The sequence below is a fragment of the Notamacropus eugenii genome, chromosome 2 (assembly GCF_028372415.1).
Source record: "Notamacropus eugenii isolate mMacEug1 chromosome 2, mMacEug1.pri_v2, whole genome shotgun sequence".
Classification (NCBI taxonomy): Eukaryota; Metazoa; Chordata; class Mammalia; order Diprotodontia; family Macropodidae; genus Notamacropus; species Notamacropus eugenii.
Window position 1 is genome coordinate 294,001,113 of NC_092873.1, and position 19,773 is coordinate 294,020,885.

Below are 19,773 nucleotides of genomic sequence, written 5' to 3' on the forward strand. Positions count from 1 at the left end.
ATCAAGAACATCAGAGCTGGCATTCCAAAGTCAAGAATCACCCTAGGCACATGGCTTATCCTACTCAAGGATCTGTCTGGTAGGTTTCTTTGTGTGCCCACTCTTCCTGTAGACAGTGGTGGGAGAATGTGACCCAGGTTTGTAGGGGAAGTATTAGTCAATCAGTTAGTTAGTAAAAGTAATGATTATTATTGCATTTGAGTTCTTGTTTTGTAAATGTTTCATGTTTAACAGTCAATGGTGTTATCACGGATGATTTTCTGTAAATGGAAGCACAACAATGGGGGTTCAGGAGCTATAGTGGCAAGTAGTAGGAATATACTCCCCTGCCCTTACTAGGGTTACCCCTAGAGAGAGGACCCTGAGAAAGTTTGAGGTGTAGCAGTGTGGTCATGGCTGTGGCTGTACTCCCACATCTCCCATTCTGGGGTAAAAAACCCAGACTTGCCATTATGAGGGCATGCTGGAGGTGAGTAAGCCTCCAGAGAGAAAGAAGAGGAAGTACAGATGCTATACTGGGTGCCACAACCAGTCCATAAAATTCCTAAACTTGCTCCTCCTTCTATCTTTACTATGTCTATCTGTAGAACCATCATTTACCCTGTCTTCCATGTTTATCGTCTTGGCATTATTCTACCCTCTTCTTTACTTCACACTTTCAATCAGTCATCACTTCTTGTCCTTTATACCTCCACTACATTTCTCTCATTCCTTCCTTCCTCTCTATTCCCACTGCTACTCCCCTTGTCCAGACCTTCCTACCAGCCCTTACGGTACCTGGCACATAGCAAGCACATAGTACTTGTTTATTGACCATCTCGGGCTATTATCATAGGTTTCTAGCAGGTCTCTTTGCCTCTACTCTTTCCTCTCTCCAATGATCCTTCATACTCCTCTGCCAGAATCATTTTCCTTATGAGTAAGTTTAATGAGTCAATCTTCTATTATAAATATATTTAGCTCCCTTCCTTGCATTCGAGTCCCTCCACAGTTATTCATCACTCTCCTTTTTCAATATTATCTCATCTTACTCCTTTCCACAGTTAAGATGAACTTTGTCTATGATGCTTCCTATGTCTCAAGTATTCTCCATCTCTCTCTTTACTTATTAAACCCTTATCCATCCTTCAAAGCCCAATTCAAATGGCCACTTTTCCAGGAAGCCCTTCCCTTTGTCAATGACTCTTTCTTTCATATAGTACTCCTCTGGAGTGCACTTACTAAGTAAAGTTGTATATTACAGCTACCTTTGTTTCTGCTTTTATCCTTCCTAGCCTGCAAACCACACAAGGATAGAGACCGTGTCTTAGCCAAATTTGTCATTTTCCTCAGCCTTAGCACAACATTCTGCATACAAGAAGTGTTCATAAATTTTTATTTTTGCTGTCATTGATAAGCTCTGTGGAAGAAGATGAACTTGAACATATCACCCCTGCCCTCAGAATGCTTAAACTCTAATTGGGGAAATATTTACATTCATTATCGTGTATGTGTATAAAACTAAAGGATCAGTGTAAGATAAATCATTAAGTGCCTGTTTTGTTCAAGGAGATCTGCAAGGTATTCAGAATACAAATTTAATTTGAAAAATAACCCCTGCTTTCTAGTAGTTTACATTCAATACAATGAAATGCTATTTGATATAGGCAACAAATACGTCTATCCATTCATCAAACAATTATTAAGCGCCTACTGTGTGCCAAGCACATTTTACCTCTTCCCTTCTGTGGTGAGAGATAAGGTCTCCAGGTGGAATATGTGTTCTTGCATCTCCCGCAGAGAAATTGGGCAGACTTCTTCCACATCAAATGGTGAAAGCTCATGCCGTCCTCCCTCATCCTTGACTTCAGAAGCAAAAACTTTTTCTGCAAAGCTTCGTGTTGCTTCATCCATTGCTTTAAAAGAAGTTTTCATGTATTAGTGCTGTAATCTCCCAGCAAGCTCCCATTTACTGAGTGGTTACATGTGGGTGTCAGGGTCAGGACTGGGACTAGAAATTCTCACACCTGGAGCAAATTCATTGGAGTTGGGAAGAGGAATGGGCTGGTGTCTAAGGCATTTATTTGGTTGAGATAGAGTGGAACCATAGGTCATGAAACTTGCAAACATCAAGGAATCAGGAGGTCAGGGGGCTTGAAAAGGGAAGAGGTTGAAGTGTAGAAAAATGTTAAAAGGCAGACTTTCAGAGGAGTGAGAATAAGCTGGATGTCCCTAGATGATAATAACAAAGATCAGGAGAGTTAGGGAGTGAACTTTACAGGAGGAGAAGCTTTTGCTGAGTAATAATATAGAATAATAATTATATATATATGTATATATATATAAATAATATAGAGAGGGATTGAATGTAACTATGGGAAGCAATGAGCATGCTCCTCCTAGCCCTCTGGGTCAGTGGGTATGAGAATGGGCAGCCAGCCTTAGAGAGGGGACGAAGAGATGTGGTATCTTCTGAAAAAAGCTCTTCCACTGAGCACCTAAAATTAAAACAATATGAGAGGGAAAGATCAAGGATCATGAAGTCATACATTTAGAACTGGAAAGGACCTTGGAGATCACCTAGTTTTACATAGTTTTAAAAATAGGAAAACTTGAGGCCAAGAGAAATGAAATTACTTTGAGCCAGAATTCAAACATTCTTACTCAAATCCTAAATTCGTCTTGTTCTAGATGGGGCACTGTTAGCATTCCTCAGATCTCAGCTCAGCGGGGCTAAGTTCAAGGTCACCATCAGAAGCACAGAGCCAAATTCCCTGTATTGACCACAGACCCTAGAGAAGTGTAGAATTGGAATTTTATGCTAATTTTCTTCATGTGTGACTCTTGGCAAGTTAATTCTCCTATGGAAGCCTTGGTTTCCTCATTCTTAAAAGAGGGAGAGGGACATTAACTTTGCAAAGAATAAAGCCAAGATCCCTACAATCAGAAGACAGCCTGTGTTCTGATGGGTAAAAGGTCCCACAAGATGATGATACAGGTCATCTGTACTAACTGATCTCCAAAGGCCTCTTTGCCTGTACTAAATCTACAATTGGCTTCTTCTGTAGGATCATACACTTAGAGCTTTAGAAATCAGTCTAACTCTCTTATTTTACAGGTGAGCACACTAAGGACCAGAGCAGTGATGCCCTTAGTCCAAGGTCACACAGGTAATATAATATGGTGAAGCTGAGATTGGAACACAGGTCCTTCAGTTCCAAATCCAAACCCCTCCATCTGTCTCTCTTCAGTTTTATACATCCCACTTATAGCTCGTCAGTGACCAAGGACCTCACTGTCTGAAGGGCTCCAGGTCAAGCTCTTTCTCAGGACACCTTCAATAAACTGCTGTTTCTGATGGAGGTAGGTAACAATGATGAGGATGACAGACAGTGAGTTAACTGTTATAATGACAGATTATGGAAAAATTACCTTCCAGATGAGTGAACAAATCCTACCCTCTAGCAATGTCCACACAGCTCTTTAGGTTATAGCAAGAGAGCCCAGGAATATTATGTAAAAGCCTACTTATCATCTGCTTTTCTACTTTCACTTCTGATTTCTTTGTTAGCTTTGGTTATAACATTCAGTAGGTAGAATCAAATTGTATTCAAATGAATGAGGGAAATAATATTTTTGGTGAGTGGTTGACAACTTCCACGGAAGATATCAGCAGAAGAATGAGTCCGTGACATGATAGTAACCAAATTGAGCTTCTCTCGTATTTACACTCAGTTTTAACCTACCCTGTTGTCATGGCCAAGTTAACAGAACACTTCAATGTTTTGGCTGCATTCCTATAGTCTGTTTATTTCATTTCTTTTGGTTTTTTTGGTTTGAATCTATGTTTTTATTCTTGTAAGGAAATCCTAGTGTAGCAACTCTTTCCCCTGATAAAATCAAGTAACTCCTCTATAACTTATGATCTTAGAGAGCTGTCTATTGGGCACTAAGAGACCAAATTACTTGTCCATGGTCAGACAATTAACATGTATTAGAAGTAGGAGCTAAACCCAGGTTTTCCTGTCTCTAGGGCTGACCTTCTATCCATTACACCTTTTTCCCTTTTTTTTCTTTCTAAAGCTCAGCATTTTTTGGCATTGAAAAAGTTTCCATAAATCCAAGTGCAGCATGCAGAATCCCCAAATAAGGAGGATATAGCTTGCCATTTTATTCAACTTTCAGAGAACACAAAAAATATGCAGTGGTCAAAAGGGAGATTTAATGGGAAAAGAGAATTTCCAACAGGTTTCCCCAGGACAATGAAATGCACTTCAAGCACATACAAATGCAGGGAGAGTGATGAACAGGAAGTTAATAGATGCCATGGATATGGCATGAAGCAAATGGAAAAAAAGTTAGTAATGGTGGTGTAGATGGTATCTCATACTGGAGTAGTGCCTTTGCTACAGAATTTCCTGACATCGCAGAAATGGATCTTGCACATTTGTCAGATACCAAGAAATACTTCGGGCACTTGTTGATCCTTCTCACATAGTCAGCTATTTCCTGACAACTATACTTATAAAAGTGTTTTAAGTTCAAAGGGTATTTTACAACCCTGTATCCATGCGATGACACTAAAGTCTGTGGAATTATGAGAAACTAAGCTATCCTACTGGCAATCACTAGAAAATCAAAAATATGGTTTAATTGATAATTTTTTCACGAATTTAATTGATTGTTTTGGTGTACCATAGCCTAGTTCTATGTTCAACAATTTTGTCTTCCTTCCAAAAATAATTCTAGGAGAGGGAGCACACTGGTTATAGGATCATTGGAGAAGAGGGATCATGCTTGATTCAGCATCCAAAACCAATGATCTCTGTGGATTCAGGATGGCAAGTTTTTGTTTTTTTTTCAGCAGTGGTTACTAGCAAATAAGTGAAATTAGCATGTAATATGGCAGAGTCTGAATCTATAGTTTTAGAGACAGAAGGAACCTTGGTCATTAGCCCAATCCCCTCCTTTTATAGATGACAAAAATGGAGGCCCAGAGAGGTCAAGTGAAGTGATTTGTCCATCATCCAGTTATGGCAAAGTCAGTATTAGAACCTAGATCTTTTGACTCTCAGGCCAATGCTTTTCTCACCATTCCACATATCTCATAGCCTGAGAGACGTAAATTACAGGGCTACTACTTACAGGGAAATTCTTAACTTGGGAGTAGTCACTAATGGTTCAACATCAATTTGGAAGGAGGTCTCCAGTGAAGTGCTCTAGGAATCTGTCCTTGGCTCTGTGGAATAATGATTTTTTTTTTATCAATAAGTTGGGTAAATGGATATATAGCATGTATAAGAGATTTGTAAATGACTCCAAACTAGGATGACAGTCTGGTCAAGCTCCAAAATTATTTCCTTGACAGGTTAACTCTCATAAGATGAAATTGAATAGGGATAAATAGAAAATAATTCACTTAGGTTAAAAAAAGTCAACTTCACAAATATAGGATGGCGTTAGTTGGATAACAGTTTGTCTAAGAAAAGATTTGGGGAAGGGGAGTGGGGATTGAATAGATGGTAAACTCAGTGAGTCGCTAGTGTGACATGTTAGCCAAAAAAAACCGTACATACTCTGGGGCTGTGTTAAGGGAAGTAGAGCTTCCTGGGACAAGAAAGGAAGAGAAGGCTTTGTACTTTGTTCTGGTAAGACCACACTTGGAGTATTATGTTCTGTTTGAATGACAGATTAAACAGGACATTGACAAGCTGGAGGGTATATAGAGCCGGCATGGTGAAGGGCCTTGTCTCCATCTCATATGAGTACTGGTTGCAGGTACTGGGCATGTTTAACCTGAAAAAGAGAAGATCCAAAGGCTCATGATAGCTGTGTCTTCAAGGGCTGTTACAATGGAGGAGGGAATAAATTTGTCCTGTTGGCCACTGGAGGGCAGCACTAGCAGAAATGGGTCGATGTGGCCAAGAGGCAAATGAAGCCTTGATATTGGGGAAAACCTCCCAAAATTAGATCTACCCAGAGGCTGGATGGCCTGCCTCAGAAGGTAGTGTATCCCTTCTCTTCTGAAGCCTTCAAGAAAAACCTGTTTGAGTCTTTATCAAGAAAAGTAAGAAAAGAGTGGAAAAGAAATCTTTCATTTGTGCATTGTCTCACCTGGGTGAGATTCATTATAAAACAGATCAAATAAAATCAATTTGCAACTGATATTGGGGGTTGATTAAGGTGGGACCCAATTCACCCCTGTTTTATGTTTGATATTGGATGAAGATGGTTTCACTTCACAATAACAAATCCATCCCCCAAGAGGTTCACTTAAAATTTTGCATTTTATGTCACTTGCAAAGTATCAGAAAATTAATGAGTATTTGCTATAATCTGTGATGATTATTTCCCTTAATAAAACTTGCCAGCTACTAATATTTTAGTTACTACCAGTGTTACACCGCTGAAAAAAAATGCCCATGCTCCTGAATCAAGAGCTCATTCGATCTGTTGGGACTTCAGCAAATCACAGCTAGGGGAGAAATCCATAGTACTCACGGTTTTCTTTAGCTGTTAGAAATGAAATAAACAAAACAAGTAGGTGTAATCAGGTTATGGAAATCACAATTAGAGCGATCAGTAATTTCTTTGGAACAAAGACATGAGTAGTTTCCTACAGGTGAGAACAATGAAATTCACTCTGGGTACTTCCTTCCTCTCCCTATTGCCAGATTACTACCTCTGGACAAATCTTTCTCCACCAAGACTGACTCAGATGCCTCAGTATCGCACAGGAGTCCTGAGTTCTCAAAGGTTATGCCAGAGGAGTGTAAGCTCTAGCAGGGGCTGCTATTCCAGAAAGGTTTCAAGTACATTCCGGTAACAAGCTGAGTGTGCTTTTGGAGCACCAGCCTTCTAAGTGAGGACAGAGAGGGTTCTTACCCAGCAGGGAAGCTAGCCACTTGTGATGAATTCATTGGGCATGGCAACTCATGAAACAAAGAAAACATGAAATGATTGGAGAGTCCCTCAGAGCATGGTCATTCATTTTTTCTTCTCTAACCCATCTCTTTAAGCTGTGCCTCTCAGACTTCCAATTTAACCAGCACCAGGATGAAAGCTCCAGGCTAGTTTTTTCCACCATCCTCTCAACTTTCAACCCCTTGTAGTTTCAAAGACATAGATCATAGGTTTAGAGCTGGATAGGGCCACGGAGGCCCTTTTCCTACCTCCTTATTTTACAGATCATAAAATTACAGGTTTAGAGATAGAAGAGACCTTAGAGGTCTAGTCTAATCCCTTCATTTTACAGATGGGGAAATGGAAACCCAGAAAAGTCAAGTGACTTATTTGAAGTCACACAGCAATTAAGAGACTAAAGTCAAAACCAGATCTCATGTGGCCAAATCCAGCACTCAATTCCACGGCACACAGTTTTCTCTGGACCCAGGGATCCCACCAACCTGTGCAGGACACCTCGATTTAGCTCTCGTCCTGGGGTTTGTTCACACTTGGGGCCCAGGCTGGGGTTTTTCTTTGTCCTCTTATAAGGACTTGTTTGCCCTTGCAGTCTATGTAATCAGAGTGATTGTTGAGCACCCAACTAGAAGGTTCTCAGAGCTATCACGAACAAGAAATGGAAGATTTTAAACCTTATATCAGTGCAAAGCAGATTCCTTGGAGTGCCTTGGCTCACCTACCTGGAATTTTGAAAAGTGGCATTGTTGCTGGGGACCCTGATTCCTGGGAAGCACTAGAGAAAGGCACAGCAAATGTGGGGAGGCCAGACTGAACCCTTTAAATATCCTGGCGTCCATTTTATTATTTGCTCTTGCCTCCTGTAACTTGACCCTCCACTGCTAAAAGAAGAGGGATGAGATCTGGGCCTATTTAAAGAGTTAGGCAATTGATGGAGAAACAGGTGAAGTGGGAGGGTCTCTTTAACTTTGCTCTGGTGCCCGTGAATGGCTAGAAATTAGATTTGGCTTTAGAATACAAACCTACATATTTCTCCCCACTGTTTGCTTCAAATGTTGTTTTCTTACCTTTTTTGAGTATTTTTTTGATTTGCTATATTATAATAAACTTTTTCACATTTCCAAAAAGTTCAAAGTAACAAAATTCAGGAGTGTGTGTGTGTGTGTGTGTGTGTGTGTGTGTGTGTGTGTGTGAATATATTCACTCGGGTCTTAAAAATATGTTTGGCTCTCATAGGCGTCTCTGTCTTGGTAGAAATTCATTTAGTAAAAATTTTAATGTAAGGGAAAAAATTGTTCTAATAAATAGCATTTCCCAATATAGATAGAATCTTCTCTGCTGTAAGCCCTAAAAAAGGATGCTCAGCTAGGCAAAAGTCTTTGTTAGACACTCAGTTCAATTCAATTTGTTAAGTATCTGCTATTAGATACATTACTGGAAACTATTAATTTGAGTTTTATGAAGCCTGTTAAAGGGTTCAAAGTACTTTATATGCACAACCACAGTTGATCCACACGACAGCTCTGTGATATAAATGCTAACAGACTGATTACTCCCATTTTACAGATGAGGGAACTGAGGATTGGAGAGAAGGGATTTGCCCAGGGTCATATTCAAGCCTGGGTCCCCCTAACACCAAGCTGAATGCTTTTCCTACTAAATGCGCTTTAGTACTTTGCCAAACTGAGCAGAAGACTATTGCATGGAAACTCTACACTGAAGTTAACCATGAGATTAACCAACAGCTAACCACTAAATTGAAAACAAAATACTCAAACTAGGAACAACCTGCTAATTTATTGGTTGCTTTCATACATTAAATATTTGCTGGAGAACAATTCTTAGTGGACACCACAGTAAGCCATAGCTTTGCATACTGTACGTACTCCTTTCATGTCTGAAATTGAACTCACTATCTATTCCCCTAAATCCTACCCCCTCCGACCTTTCCTCTTATGGTAGAGGGCACCACCATCCTCCTAGTCCCATAGGCTCACAGTCTAAGAGTCATGCTGGACCCCTCACTATCTCTCACCCTCCCCCATATCCAATACAGTACCAAGGGCTTTTGATTTCAACTTTGCCACATCTCTCAAATACTCCCCTTCTCTCCTCTGACACCATCCTCACCCTGGTGCACAGCCTCATCACTTTGCACCTAAACGATTGTAATGGCTGTGTGAACCTGGGCAAATCCCCTAACCCTGTTTGCCTCAGTTTTCTCATCTATAAGAGAGGGAAATGGAAAACTGGTCCAGTATCTTTGCCAAGAAAACTCCAAAGAGGGTCGTGAAGAATCAGACACAACTGAACTGACTGAACCACAAAAGAATCTGCCTACCTCAAGTCTTCTCCCACTCTATCTTCCATTTGGCCACATAATTGATTTTCTTAAAGCACAGTCTTCATGTTATACTCCTTCCTCTCTTCCCCCTAATAAACTCCAGTGGCTGCCTGTCACTTACAGGATCAAATTCCAAAGTCCTCTGCTTGGTGTTCAAAGCCCCCTCCTACCTTTTCAATCTTCTAACCTTATTCCCCAATACATACTCTTTGATCCAGCAACACTAGCCTCCTGGCTATTCCTTGAAAAAGACATTCCCATCTTGGTTCTGGGTATTGGCTCTCCTACACCTGGAATTTCTTTGAAAATAACAGATTAGAACATGGCTTGTGTCTGGGTCTCCACTGATGTGGGTAAATGAATGCTCAGTTACTGCACATTCTCCAAGTAACAATGTACAAGACAGTCTTTATTTTACTGCACAAGCAGAAGGCAGAAAATTCAAAGGACTCATAGTAGTTCATAAATAGTAGATTAAAAGCTCCTTTCTCTCCAGAGGCCCCATCTTCCTCCTGGTACCTACATAGTCAGGCCATCCTGTGGCTTGGCATGTTCTTGGAAGAGAAATGCACTTCGGTAGGCTAGGGTGGCAATCCCTTAGTATTCTTGTAATCATATGGTACAATCTAAGGCTTTGGGCACTTAGCATCCTGGGAAGGAAATGAACTTGGGGAACCTGTAGAGGCAACCTCTTTTCTATCTGACCTATACCATGGTGCTACCTATACCAAGGGTTCATGATAGTACCAAAGGGTATAATTCACATTTTAACCTCTATATTGTGGCTCAGTGCCATGTTGCTCTTACATTTCCAGGCTGAGATTCCTCTCTAGGAAATTCTAAGAGCTCTTCCTTCACTCTCTAGAAGGCTGGATTCCCCAACTCTCCAGGACATCAGCATTATCTAAGGATGTTTCTTCTTCTATCCATGGGGTTGGCCATATGGCTCTATCTTCTGGGGACTATGTAGTTAAAAAGCTTTGAAACTGTCTCTTACAGCCATTAGTGACTCCTGAACAAGGAAGATCTTGTGAATGTATCAGCTTTTCTCCGCATCCACAGGATCCAGGATCTCTCCAAAAAAGGGTTGACCCTGTGATACCTGCCCCCTCTTTTAAAAATAAGCTAGTATAAAGGAGGGAGAGGGTCAGAGTCTTTCCTGACCCTCCACTCCTGTCCTTACTCTAGTCTAGTTGCTGGTGTCCTTTGCATATAGTTTGTGTGAAAGGCAGCGTGGCATGTGGACAGAGAGTTGGCCTTGAAGTTAAGAAAACCTCAGTTCAAGTCCTGCCAGGTCCAACACATACTACCTGTGTGACCCTAAGCAAGTCACTTCTCAATATTCCAGGCTATTCTATGTACGTCTATAAATTTGCGGATGTGAAGGGGCTGATCAGCATTTGGAGAGGTATCCCCACACTGGTGACATTAGAGGTTCAGTCCCTGTATTTGTGGTCTCCCTGAAAGAGCAAAAGCTCCTTGAATGCAGAGACTGTTTAGACTTTGTATGTGGATCCCCAGAACTTGGCACATTGTAGGTGTGTAATCATAAATTCTTGTGGACTGAGAATAGCTCATTGTCACCTCAAACTCAACATATCTGAAACTGAATTCATTACTCAATAATAATAATCATGAGTAGCCCCTAAATCACCTCCTCCTCCTCCTCACCTTTCTATTCCTGTTAAGAAATCAAACATCTTGCAGTATAGTGGATAAGGCAATGGTATATATACATATATATGTACACACACATATACCCACATATGTATGTATGCATAATCTCTAATTACATTTTTTAAATAATTTAACTTTAAAAAAAAACATTTTGAATTACAAATTCCTCTCTCCCTCTTTCCCTGTCCTCCCCCTTTCCTGAGATGGTAAGCAATTAGATATAGGTTATATATAATGTATAATCATGTAAAACATTTCCATATTAGTCATTTTCTACAAAAAGACTTGAATGAAAGAAAAAGAATGAAAGAAAGTGAAAAATAGCTTGTTTTAGTCTGTATTCAAACAATATCAGTTCTTTCTCTGGAGCTGGATAGTCTGCTTCACGATAAGTCCTCTGAGATTGTCTTGGATCACTGTATTGGTGAGAATAGCTAAGTCATTCACAGTTCTTCATTGAACAATATTGTTTTTACTGCATACAATGTTCTCCCAATTCTGTTCATTTCACTTTGAGTCAGTTCATAGAAGTCTTTCCAGGTTTTTCTGAAATCATCCTGCTTATCATTTGTTATAGCACAACAGTATTCTATTACAATCATATAACATAGTTTGTTTAGCCAACTGATGGACATCCCTTTAATTTGTAATTCACTGTCATCACCAAAAGGAGCAATGGTCTTTTGAGCCATAAAGTCCTGGGTTCCAGTTCTGCCTCTGATATTCACTAGTTGTATGACTGTAGACAAAGCACTAAAACTTTCTGAACCTCAGTGCCCTTATCTATAAAATGGGGAATATTTCATCTGCAGAACCTACTTCATAAGGTGGTTATAGGGCTCCAAATAAATAATGTCTGATAAATGCTGTGCAAACAGCGCAGTGCTAAACACAGGCTATTATTCTCTCAGGCATCTGTGCTTGTAACTAAGCCCAGCAGAAACATCTGAGGTCAGTCTGAAATTCCCAGACTAGAATCTGGCCTCTGTTCACAAAGGGTGCCCACGGGGTGTTCCTCTCTCCCTGCTATAGGGAGGTTTCTCTTAGTCCTTGAAATTTTGGACACCTAAGGCCATTACGCTGATGTTTCATGTAGCTTATGTAGAAAAGAAACAAATGGTTGCAAGGCCAAGCCAGAACAGAGATATGCTAGAACAAAGAAAGGACGCTTCGAACACATTTCTCCCACAGGAAAGAAGAGGATTCGATGATACATGTTTGGCTGTTTGAGAGATATGTATATGGCTCAGGCACAGAGGCAACCTTCTGTTCTCCCCACCCACATTCGACCCCTCCGGCTTGGAGAAGGGCTCAGAGGGCTCTTTCTTTCTCTGTTTTTCTGTCTCTCTCTTTTTCTCTCTTAAAAAAAGTGAACTTACTCTGAGTTTGATTTGGAAGATTCATTTTTTGTATCCCTCTTTCTGATTGGCTGGATCAAGCCTCTCAATGCACTCCATGAAAAGCAGTTCAACGAGACCTTGGGGAAGTTCTATTTTGCATGTTTGTCCTACTTTCTGGGAAGTACTTGCCCTGAAAACTGCGTCTTTGCTTCTGTCCCCACCTATCTCTCTGCAGGCCTTTGTCTTTTGTTTACCGTGAACCATGACTGCGTCCATCATTCTTCTGTGTATGTATTTCTTAGTGTAAGTTAGTGTTAGGGTAGGAATGTGGAAGGGAGCCAAGATTTTGTTTCCCAGATGAGGAAACCCTCTCTACCACTGCAGATTGTCACCTCCTCTGCTACTTATGGCCTTAGAGCATTGGGAGGTGAAAAGACTCACCCAGGGTCACACAAAGTTGTTAAAGCTAAGTCATGAATACAAAGTAGTTCTCTTATTTCTATCAACAATGCCATATATCTATATCTATCCATCTATCCCATCTATCTAAATGTCTATTTAAATATATATCCATCCATCCATCCATCCATCCATCCATCTATCCATCCATCCATCCATCCATCCATCCATCCATCCATCCATCCATCCATCCATCTATCTCCCCAGAGCAATGTACACTTCAGTTCTATGTGCTTAATAAACTGCCTGTCTTCAGACTTGAATTCATGTTTGTCAGGGGTATATTCTGATAAGTCCATATCCATTTGACTCACTCCCTAATCTTGGTGTGAAACTGAGTAAAATCAACTTGGGTCTGCATACTCAGTTATTACTACACTACAGAAATCTTAAACAAAGCATAACATATGTCAGCAAAAACAAAAAAGGAAGAAATGCAAATAAATATTAGAAATATTCTAGTGGAAGTTTCTCCATCCTCCATCGCAGAGGTGGGAAATCCATGAATATTGGTTTACCGGTTGTTGCTGTCTTTGTCTTCTTCTTTTTCTTTAAAAAAAATAACTTTCTGGGAAGGGGAAGGGTGCAGGAGGAAACTGAAGTGATATAAAAACCAAAAATTTTTAAAATTTTTATTTTTAATAAAAAAAATATTTTCATTCACCATTTCCTAAATGAGTGAATTCATACTGTTTGCTTCTGTGGCATAGTCAAGAGGTGAAACTATTTTTTATCCAGGTTCCTAATCTTAACCAAGGAAAATATGAGTTGGTGGTTCTGTTAACTCATTCTCCCACAATTTGGTGACAAACAGGCATTCTTCCCCTATCACCTCACTTTAGATAACAATCCCTTATCACTAGTGAAGCTTTTCATAGGTCAACTTCCTGACCTATGCTCTCAGGCCTATCTCCCAGGGGTTGGGGTCCCATGGAAAATGTAGTTCCTGATAGTATGAAATTCTGTGTTTGTTGCCCAGCACATCGGCAAATGCAGGCTTCCCCTCATCTAATTACTGTTATGATATATTTACAGTTGCGTTTTCAAAGTCCTCTAGGACGTATTAGGTACGTTGTGCTATAATGTTCTATTGCCAAATAGAAAAAATTTCAGGTTCATGAGACTTTTAGAACAGGTATAAAAGAGGTATCTTTCTATGAAAGGAGTCTAATAGCTAAGAGCTGTGGTGGGGGAGGGTACCATTTTATAAGAGAGATCTCACATCTTACCCCTTTCAGCCGAGTTTCTTCATCTGCAGAAAGGAGTTGGACTACAGGTACATCTGAGGTTACTTCCAAGTTTAATATTCACATTTTGTGCTCATGGATATCTCCTCATGCCCTGAATCTCTACAAGGCCTCCTGGGACTTAATGTTCATTTTTCTCTTGCAATTTGTTTTCTATTCCCATCATATGATTGAGAAAAGACCATTGGATTGAACAATTAAGAGACTACTGCTAACTTTGGAGAAAACAGTTTTGCTGAAATGATGAGGTCTGAAGCTGGTTTGTAAGGGTTAAAAAGTGAGAGGAAAGTGGAGGCACCTATTACAGAGGACTCTTTCAGGGAGTTTAGCCATAAAGGGCAGAAGAAATTTAGGATGACAGTTATTAGGGACAGAAGGACTAACTGAATTTTTTTTAGGATAAAGGAGACATAAATATGTTTGTAGTCACTGAGGAAGAAACTAGTAGACAAGGAAAGGTTGAAAATAAGTGAAAGAGTGGGGATGACAGAGGGGGCAATCTGTTGGAGGAGATGGGATGGAATGAAATTGATTTTCCAGGTGGAGGTGTGGGTGAGACTTGGTAAAGAATAAGGCTACCTCTTTCTGTGAGATAGGGTGAAGGAGGAGAGAGGGTAGGAGTCTAAGTAAAAGGAGATGAGGAAGAGAGGAGAAGAAGGAGCTTACAATGAGCAGCCTCAATGTTTTTCTGTAAAATAGGAGGCAAGGTTCTTAGCTGAGAGGATGGTGGGGAGGAATATACATAGGAAGATTAAGAAAGGATGAAAACATTTAGAAGAGCCACTATGGAGAGTGGAATAATGAGTGGCAATCCTTTGTGTAGGATTGCCTAGCAGCAGTGAGGTTGCATAGCATAAATGTAGAGTAGATCCAGTAAAAATGGTTATGTGATTATCTCCACTCACATTCAGCAGCACATGAATAGGAACAAAGTTGGTGGACAGTGGGAGTCATCCAAGGTTGAAGCTTATTGGGGCTTGGAAATATCGAAAAGAGACTTAAAAGTGCAACATAGTTTTAAACTGGTTTACTAGCTCAAAACAGAGACTGCGTTTTTATCATAGTGATGTTAAATAGTCTAAGTCAGAAATTCCATTGTCACATATATTTTCTCCCAAACTCACCCCTATTCCAAACTTCCCAATTTCTGTAGGGTAATGTCATCCTCAACTGGATTTCTTCTTGCTTGGAAACTCATAGAACCTCTCCCTAGCATTCAATCCACTGTCCACATTCTTTAGGAATCCTTGGGCTTTTAGTAATGACTTGTAACTGTCCTAGTACTATCTGAGCTAAGAGAAAGCACTACTTTACCTTTTTAGTCAAAAGACTGCATGGGCTTGGGCACTTCCCCATCCTTTGGAACACCTCCTATTTTCAGGCTTTGGGGGTATAACCTGTTGGGGAGTGGAGAAGCACATAGGTTTGAATGCCAGCCCTGCTATTTCTTAGCTTGGGCATTCACTGAACTTGAACCTTGGTTAGGGGGTTGGACTAGATGAATTCTAGGGTTCCATCTAACGAAAATGATGAATATGTTGTGGTAAGAAAATCATCCCCATTCTTTTGTATTCAGGAAAGATATGGATGTGCACAATTGACAAATTTGTGAAATTTTGTGAAATTTTACTCTACCGATTTTCATTTTATTTTCCTGTTAATAACCATTTTCAATAAACATAGATGCCAATCTCTCAAAATGTATCCTTTTCCCATTAAATAAATGACTTTATTTACTGTTACTTGAATGGGACTGCATTCAGCAGAGCAGTCTGAGGTTGGGTAATGCCAGATGTCAAAGTAGTTTCTGTGCTGTTAAGCAGAAAGTGTAGTTTCACTGGTGCTTCTCCAGTGGGCATGTGCTTCTGGAGCGGGTGGGAGGAGTACTGAGTCAGAGATAAAAGCATGTGACCAGAGTAACTGCTTGTTTGACCTGATTCTTGCAGGGAGTGCTGGGACTTGGACAAGTCAGTACAAAACAGGCTGCAGCTGAGAGAGGGGTTATGTGTGTCTGGTGAGGGGGCGTCCCAGCCTTGGGAAGGAGGTGTTACTGGGCTCCGTCCCTAGCTGGAACATTGTTGCTAAGCAAGTTTATGTCTCCGAATAAATTGGGAAGGTCAAAAGGGAAAATGACAACAGAATAAGCCTTGACAACATATGAAATATGAAAATGTAAGAAGCCTTGAAGGGTTCTTTAGTGGGGAGAGTTCTGATGTGGCTCCAGGGGGAGGGAGTCCTGCACAGTTGTAGGGGCACTGGGAGTCACAGGTTCCCAACAGCTTCAGTTTGCATACTGTATGAGTATTGCATTTCATCTTAATCTTTGCATACTGAATGCCAAGCTTCTTAAATTTCCACATAAACCAAGAATAACCTTCTCTAAATTTTGAATCTGTCTCAATAGCTTATTAAACTTAGGCTCAGCAAGAGATGCTGGTACTGCCTATATAAAGGAAGTCTCAGATGTAAAATTTTTTAAATGGGTAGCCATTTATATTTTTAATTAATCTCCTAGCTTCTAATGATGGAGGGCTTGGGTGCCTGTGCTTGGACCCCAATTCTAAAATCACATTTCTCTTTAAAAATAACATTTCTCCTTAGCCTCAAAACACTATCCCAGGAAGTTTCTCCCCAGCCCAAGGACAGCCTGACCCTGCAAAAACCGTTATCTCCCTTCCTGCTACAGCAGCCAGCTGCGCTTAGAGAATTTATTAGTTTCAACCAGCTGTGTACTGGCTGAACTGGCTGTGTACTGGGACATAATGACATTTACTATTCAGTGACCTGTCATATGTATCCTAGACGTAGACATACATACATATACTCCCTTATATTATCTTGTCTACCAAGACATTGAGGAGAGCAGCGTGGGTATTACTTAGTTCTGACTGGCAGTTGACTTAGTGACACTTCAGGCCTAAAACCATACCTCCATATAGCCTCCTCCCTCCTTGGGCTATTTCCCAATGAACTCTGGGTAAAATACCTGCACAGTAGATACTAAAAGTGCATGTTCCTTTAAGAACTAACCACTAACCTAATCCTGCCCTGAATAATCAATCTTGTTTCTGCCTTCACGGCATCTTATCAACATAGCTTTCTTTCTACTTAAATAGCTACCTCCCTAATTCAGGCCCTCAGCACCTCTCGCCTGGACACTTACAATGGATTTCTTACTCATCTGCCTGCCCCACATCTCTCTTCACTCCAATCCATCCAGCATTCAGTTTGCCAAAGCAAGTTTTCCAAAAGCTTATTTCTTTACATATCATGCTCCTACTCTATAAACTTTAGTGGCTCCCTATTACCTCTAGGATCATATATAAACTTCTCAATCTGGTATTTAGAGCTCTTCACAATCTGGTCTCTTCTTACCTTCCTGGTCTTATTCTTAGCTCCTCTGTGCACTCTTCAATTCAGTCCCACTTCATTCCTGTTTATGTGCTGAACACTGAGCCCAGAAACTATCTTGACTTGTTCCACTACACATTTACCTTTTTTAAGCTGGACCCTCCCCGAAGCAGGACAATCCTTTCACAATTTCTTAATTAGCTACCCCAACGACCTCAGCAGCTGGTCCCCTCCAACCTTTTTATCCTTCTCCACGTCTCCCCCGGCACCTCCCCATGCCTTTTGGATGAGGTCCTTGTCTTATACTTCTCCCATCACTCACAGATGTCTTTCCTCTTTCTCACTCCTTCTTATATGGAGGTGGCTCTTTCCAAGGCAAACCTTTCTCCATGTGCCCTTGAACTTATTCATAAGCAAAGGATATCATCTTGTATTCCTGAATCTGATTTTTGCTTTGTTCTTAAATAGGACTACCATGTGCTGGATCATAGAAATACAAAGTCTATAGATAAGAGGATTTCATTTTTTTTTTCATTTGTTTCATTTGAAACAACTTTAGTTCAAGCTGAAAGGAAATTCTGTTAACAGCACTGTCTTCAAATAGAAATGGTGTGGTCATTAAAGTTTTTGCCCTGTGCTTTTTTTTTTTTTTTTTAATGGATCTAAACCAATCAATACAGAACCTGGCATAGGAGGGACCTGTTTCTACAATATCATCTGTATAGATTTCAGACACCCTCAAGCTTTTACAAGATGTATTAATACAAGAATGGAGGTAGGCTACAAGGTTTGCAGAAAGAACAGATCTTTTTTGCAGATTATCTCTGAAAAGGCTTTTTTTTTTTTTAAATTCAGTTCTTGAATTCCAGTACTTGCAAGGAAACTTCCTGTGTTCTAGCTCATAAAGCTAGTGGTTTCTTCTGCTCTATCTTGGGCAGCTTAACAAAAGGTTTACTAATAAGGGATTCTCTTCCCGTGCACCTATTTATGGCTGTATCAAATAACATATGTGGTGGGATTTGGCCTTCTAACGACCCTGAGGGCTGAACATTGGGAGAGCAGACACTTAAAGGCACAAATATGTCACAGAAGTTCCAATGGGGCCTAAGCAAACTTCCTGACCTGCATTTTTACCATTTGTTTCTTTAGCCCAACTCCTAGTTTTCATTCAGGAAATCAGAGTAGCAATTGGAGTGAAAAGCAGGAAAGCTCAGTCCTGAGGTTTTTCTAAGATTTTAGGAGGGCTGTACATGAAGCTCTGGAGAGGATCACCAAGGTTTATCTATCTATCATTTTATGAATGAGGCAAAGGTGGCCCAAGAAAGTCATGCTACTTGCCCAGGGTTATATAGATACAGAAACTCAGCATAGAGGTAAGATTTAAACTCAAATATCTTGACTATAATCAGTAAATGAATAATAACCTAGTTACTGGATCTGATTTATCTGACATGCATACAGAAAATCACATTCCAAAACTTAATTCTTATACTCATTAACAATATTTCTATCTGCCTTTTTTTTTAACCAGTTATTTCTAAAATCAATGTAAATTACCATCTGGACTCAAAGTAAGTTTCTTCAGGATGGAGATCCCTCTGTATAATGTTTGTCTTTTTGAATAAATGCCCTCCTTGCATAAAGTAAACACATCTGTTGAATTTAATTTGCAGTTCAATTAATTGACAGAAGGTAAGCATTCAAGGTCAGAAGACAGGTCTTTGCTCACAAGCCAGTCTTTAGGAAGACAAAACTCTGTAGGCAACTAAAGAGTTAGACTGTTGTAAAAAAACAAACAAAAAACCCCCAAAAAACCCCTCTCTTCTGGCACATAGTAAGTACAGAGTTGTGAATACAGCAGGTACTTAACATCTGTTAAACTGAGCTTGGTTAAAAGGTGCTAGGTGGAAATGTTCATTTTCAATTGGTCCTGCAAAAACCCTGAATACAAAATGAACTCTTTGCTGATTATTTAGAATTATTCTATTAGTATAAAACATTTTTGTGTAAAGAGGTGAACATGGATCACACTATGGTAACAGTTCATGACTTATACAGAGATAAAAAAGTAATTCAGATCTTTGATCAAAGCCAATATTTTTTTTTAGGACTGTCTCCCCATCTGGTTCAGGCAGGAAGTACAGGGCAGTGCTGATTGGCATGGAAGATCTGACTTCCTCTATTTTCTATGTGGGTAGATTTGCCTGTCTTTAGGCAACCTGCTTCCCTATCCCACAGGAGAAGGGAGTTACCACGTTGAAGCCAATACATAGTACACTGCAGCTGAAAGCTCTCAAACTAAAGAGATTCACCAGGCTCAGCTTCAGTATCCAAAGTAGCTGGGGTTCCAGGCATGCACCATCCTCCCACTCCATCTCACAAAGTGGTAAATGACATGTATTAAGACCTGTGGTTGCCCATAATGGTACTTTAGTAGAGAGAAAAGGTACTTTAG

The 19,773-nt window shown here is 40.2% G+C and overlaps 1 protein-coding gene across 1 annotated transcript in view; it reads right to left on the bottom strand.

Moving 5' to 3' along the window:
• AMPD1 (adenosine monophosphate deaminase 1) overlaps positions 1–1,900 on the bottom strand; it is a 28,497-nt gene extending 26,597 nt beyond the window's left edge. Inside the window, exon 1 of the mRNA XM_072644424.1 lies at positions 1,715–1,900. Within this exon, the coding sequence (XP_072500525.1) occupies positions 1,715–1,893 (179 nt within the window). The 5' untranslated portion in view covers positions 1,894–1,900. The remainder of the gene's footprint in view (positions 1–1,714) is intronic.
• Between the last annotated feature and the right edge of the window lie 17,873 nt (positions 1,901–19,773).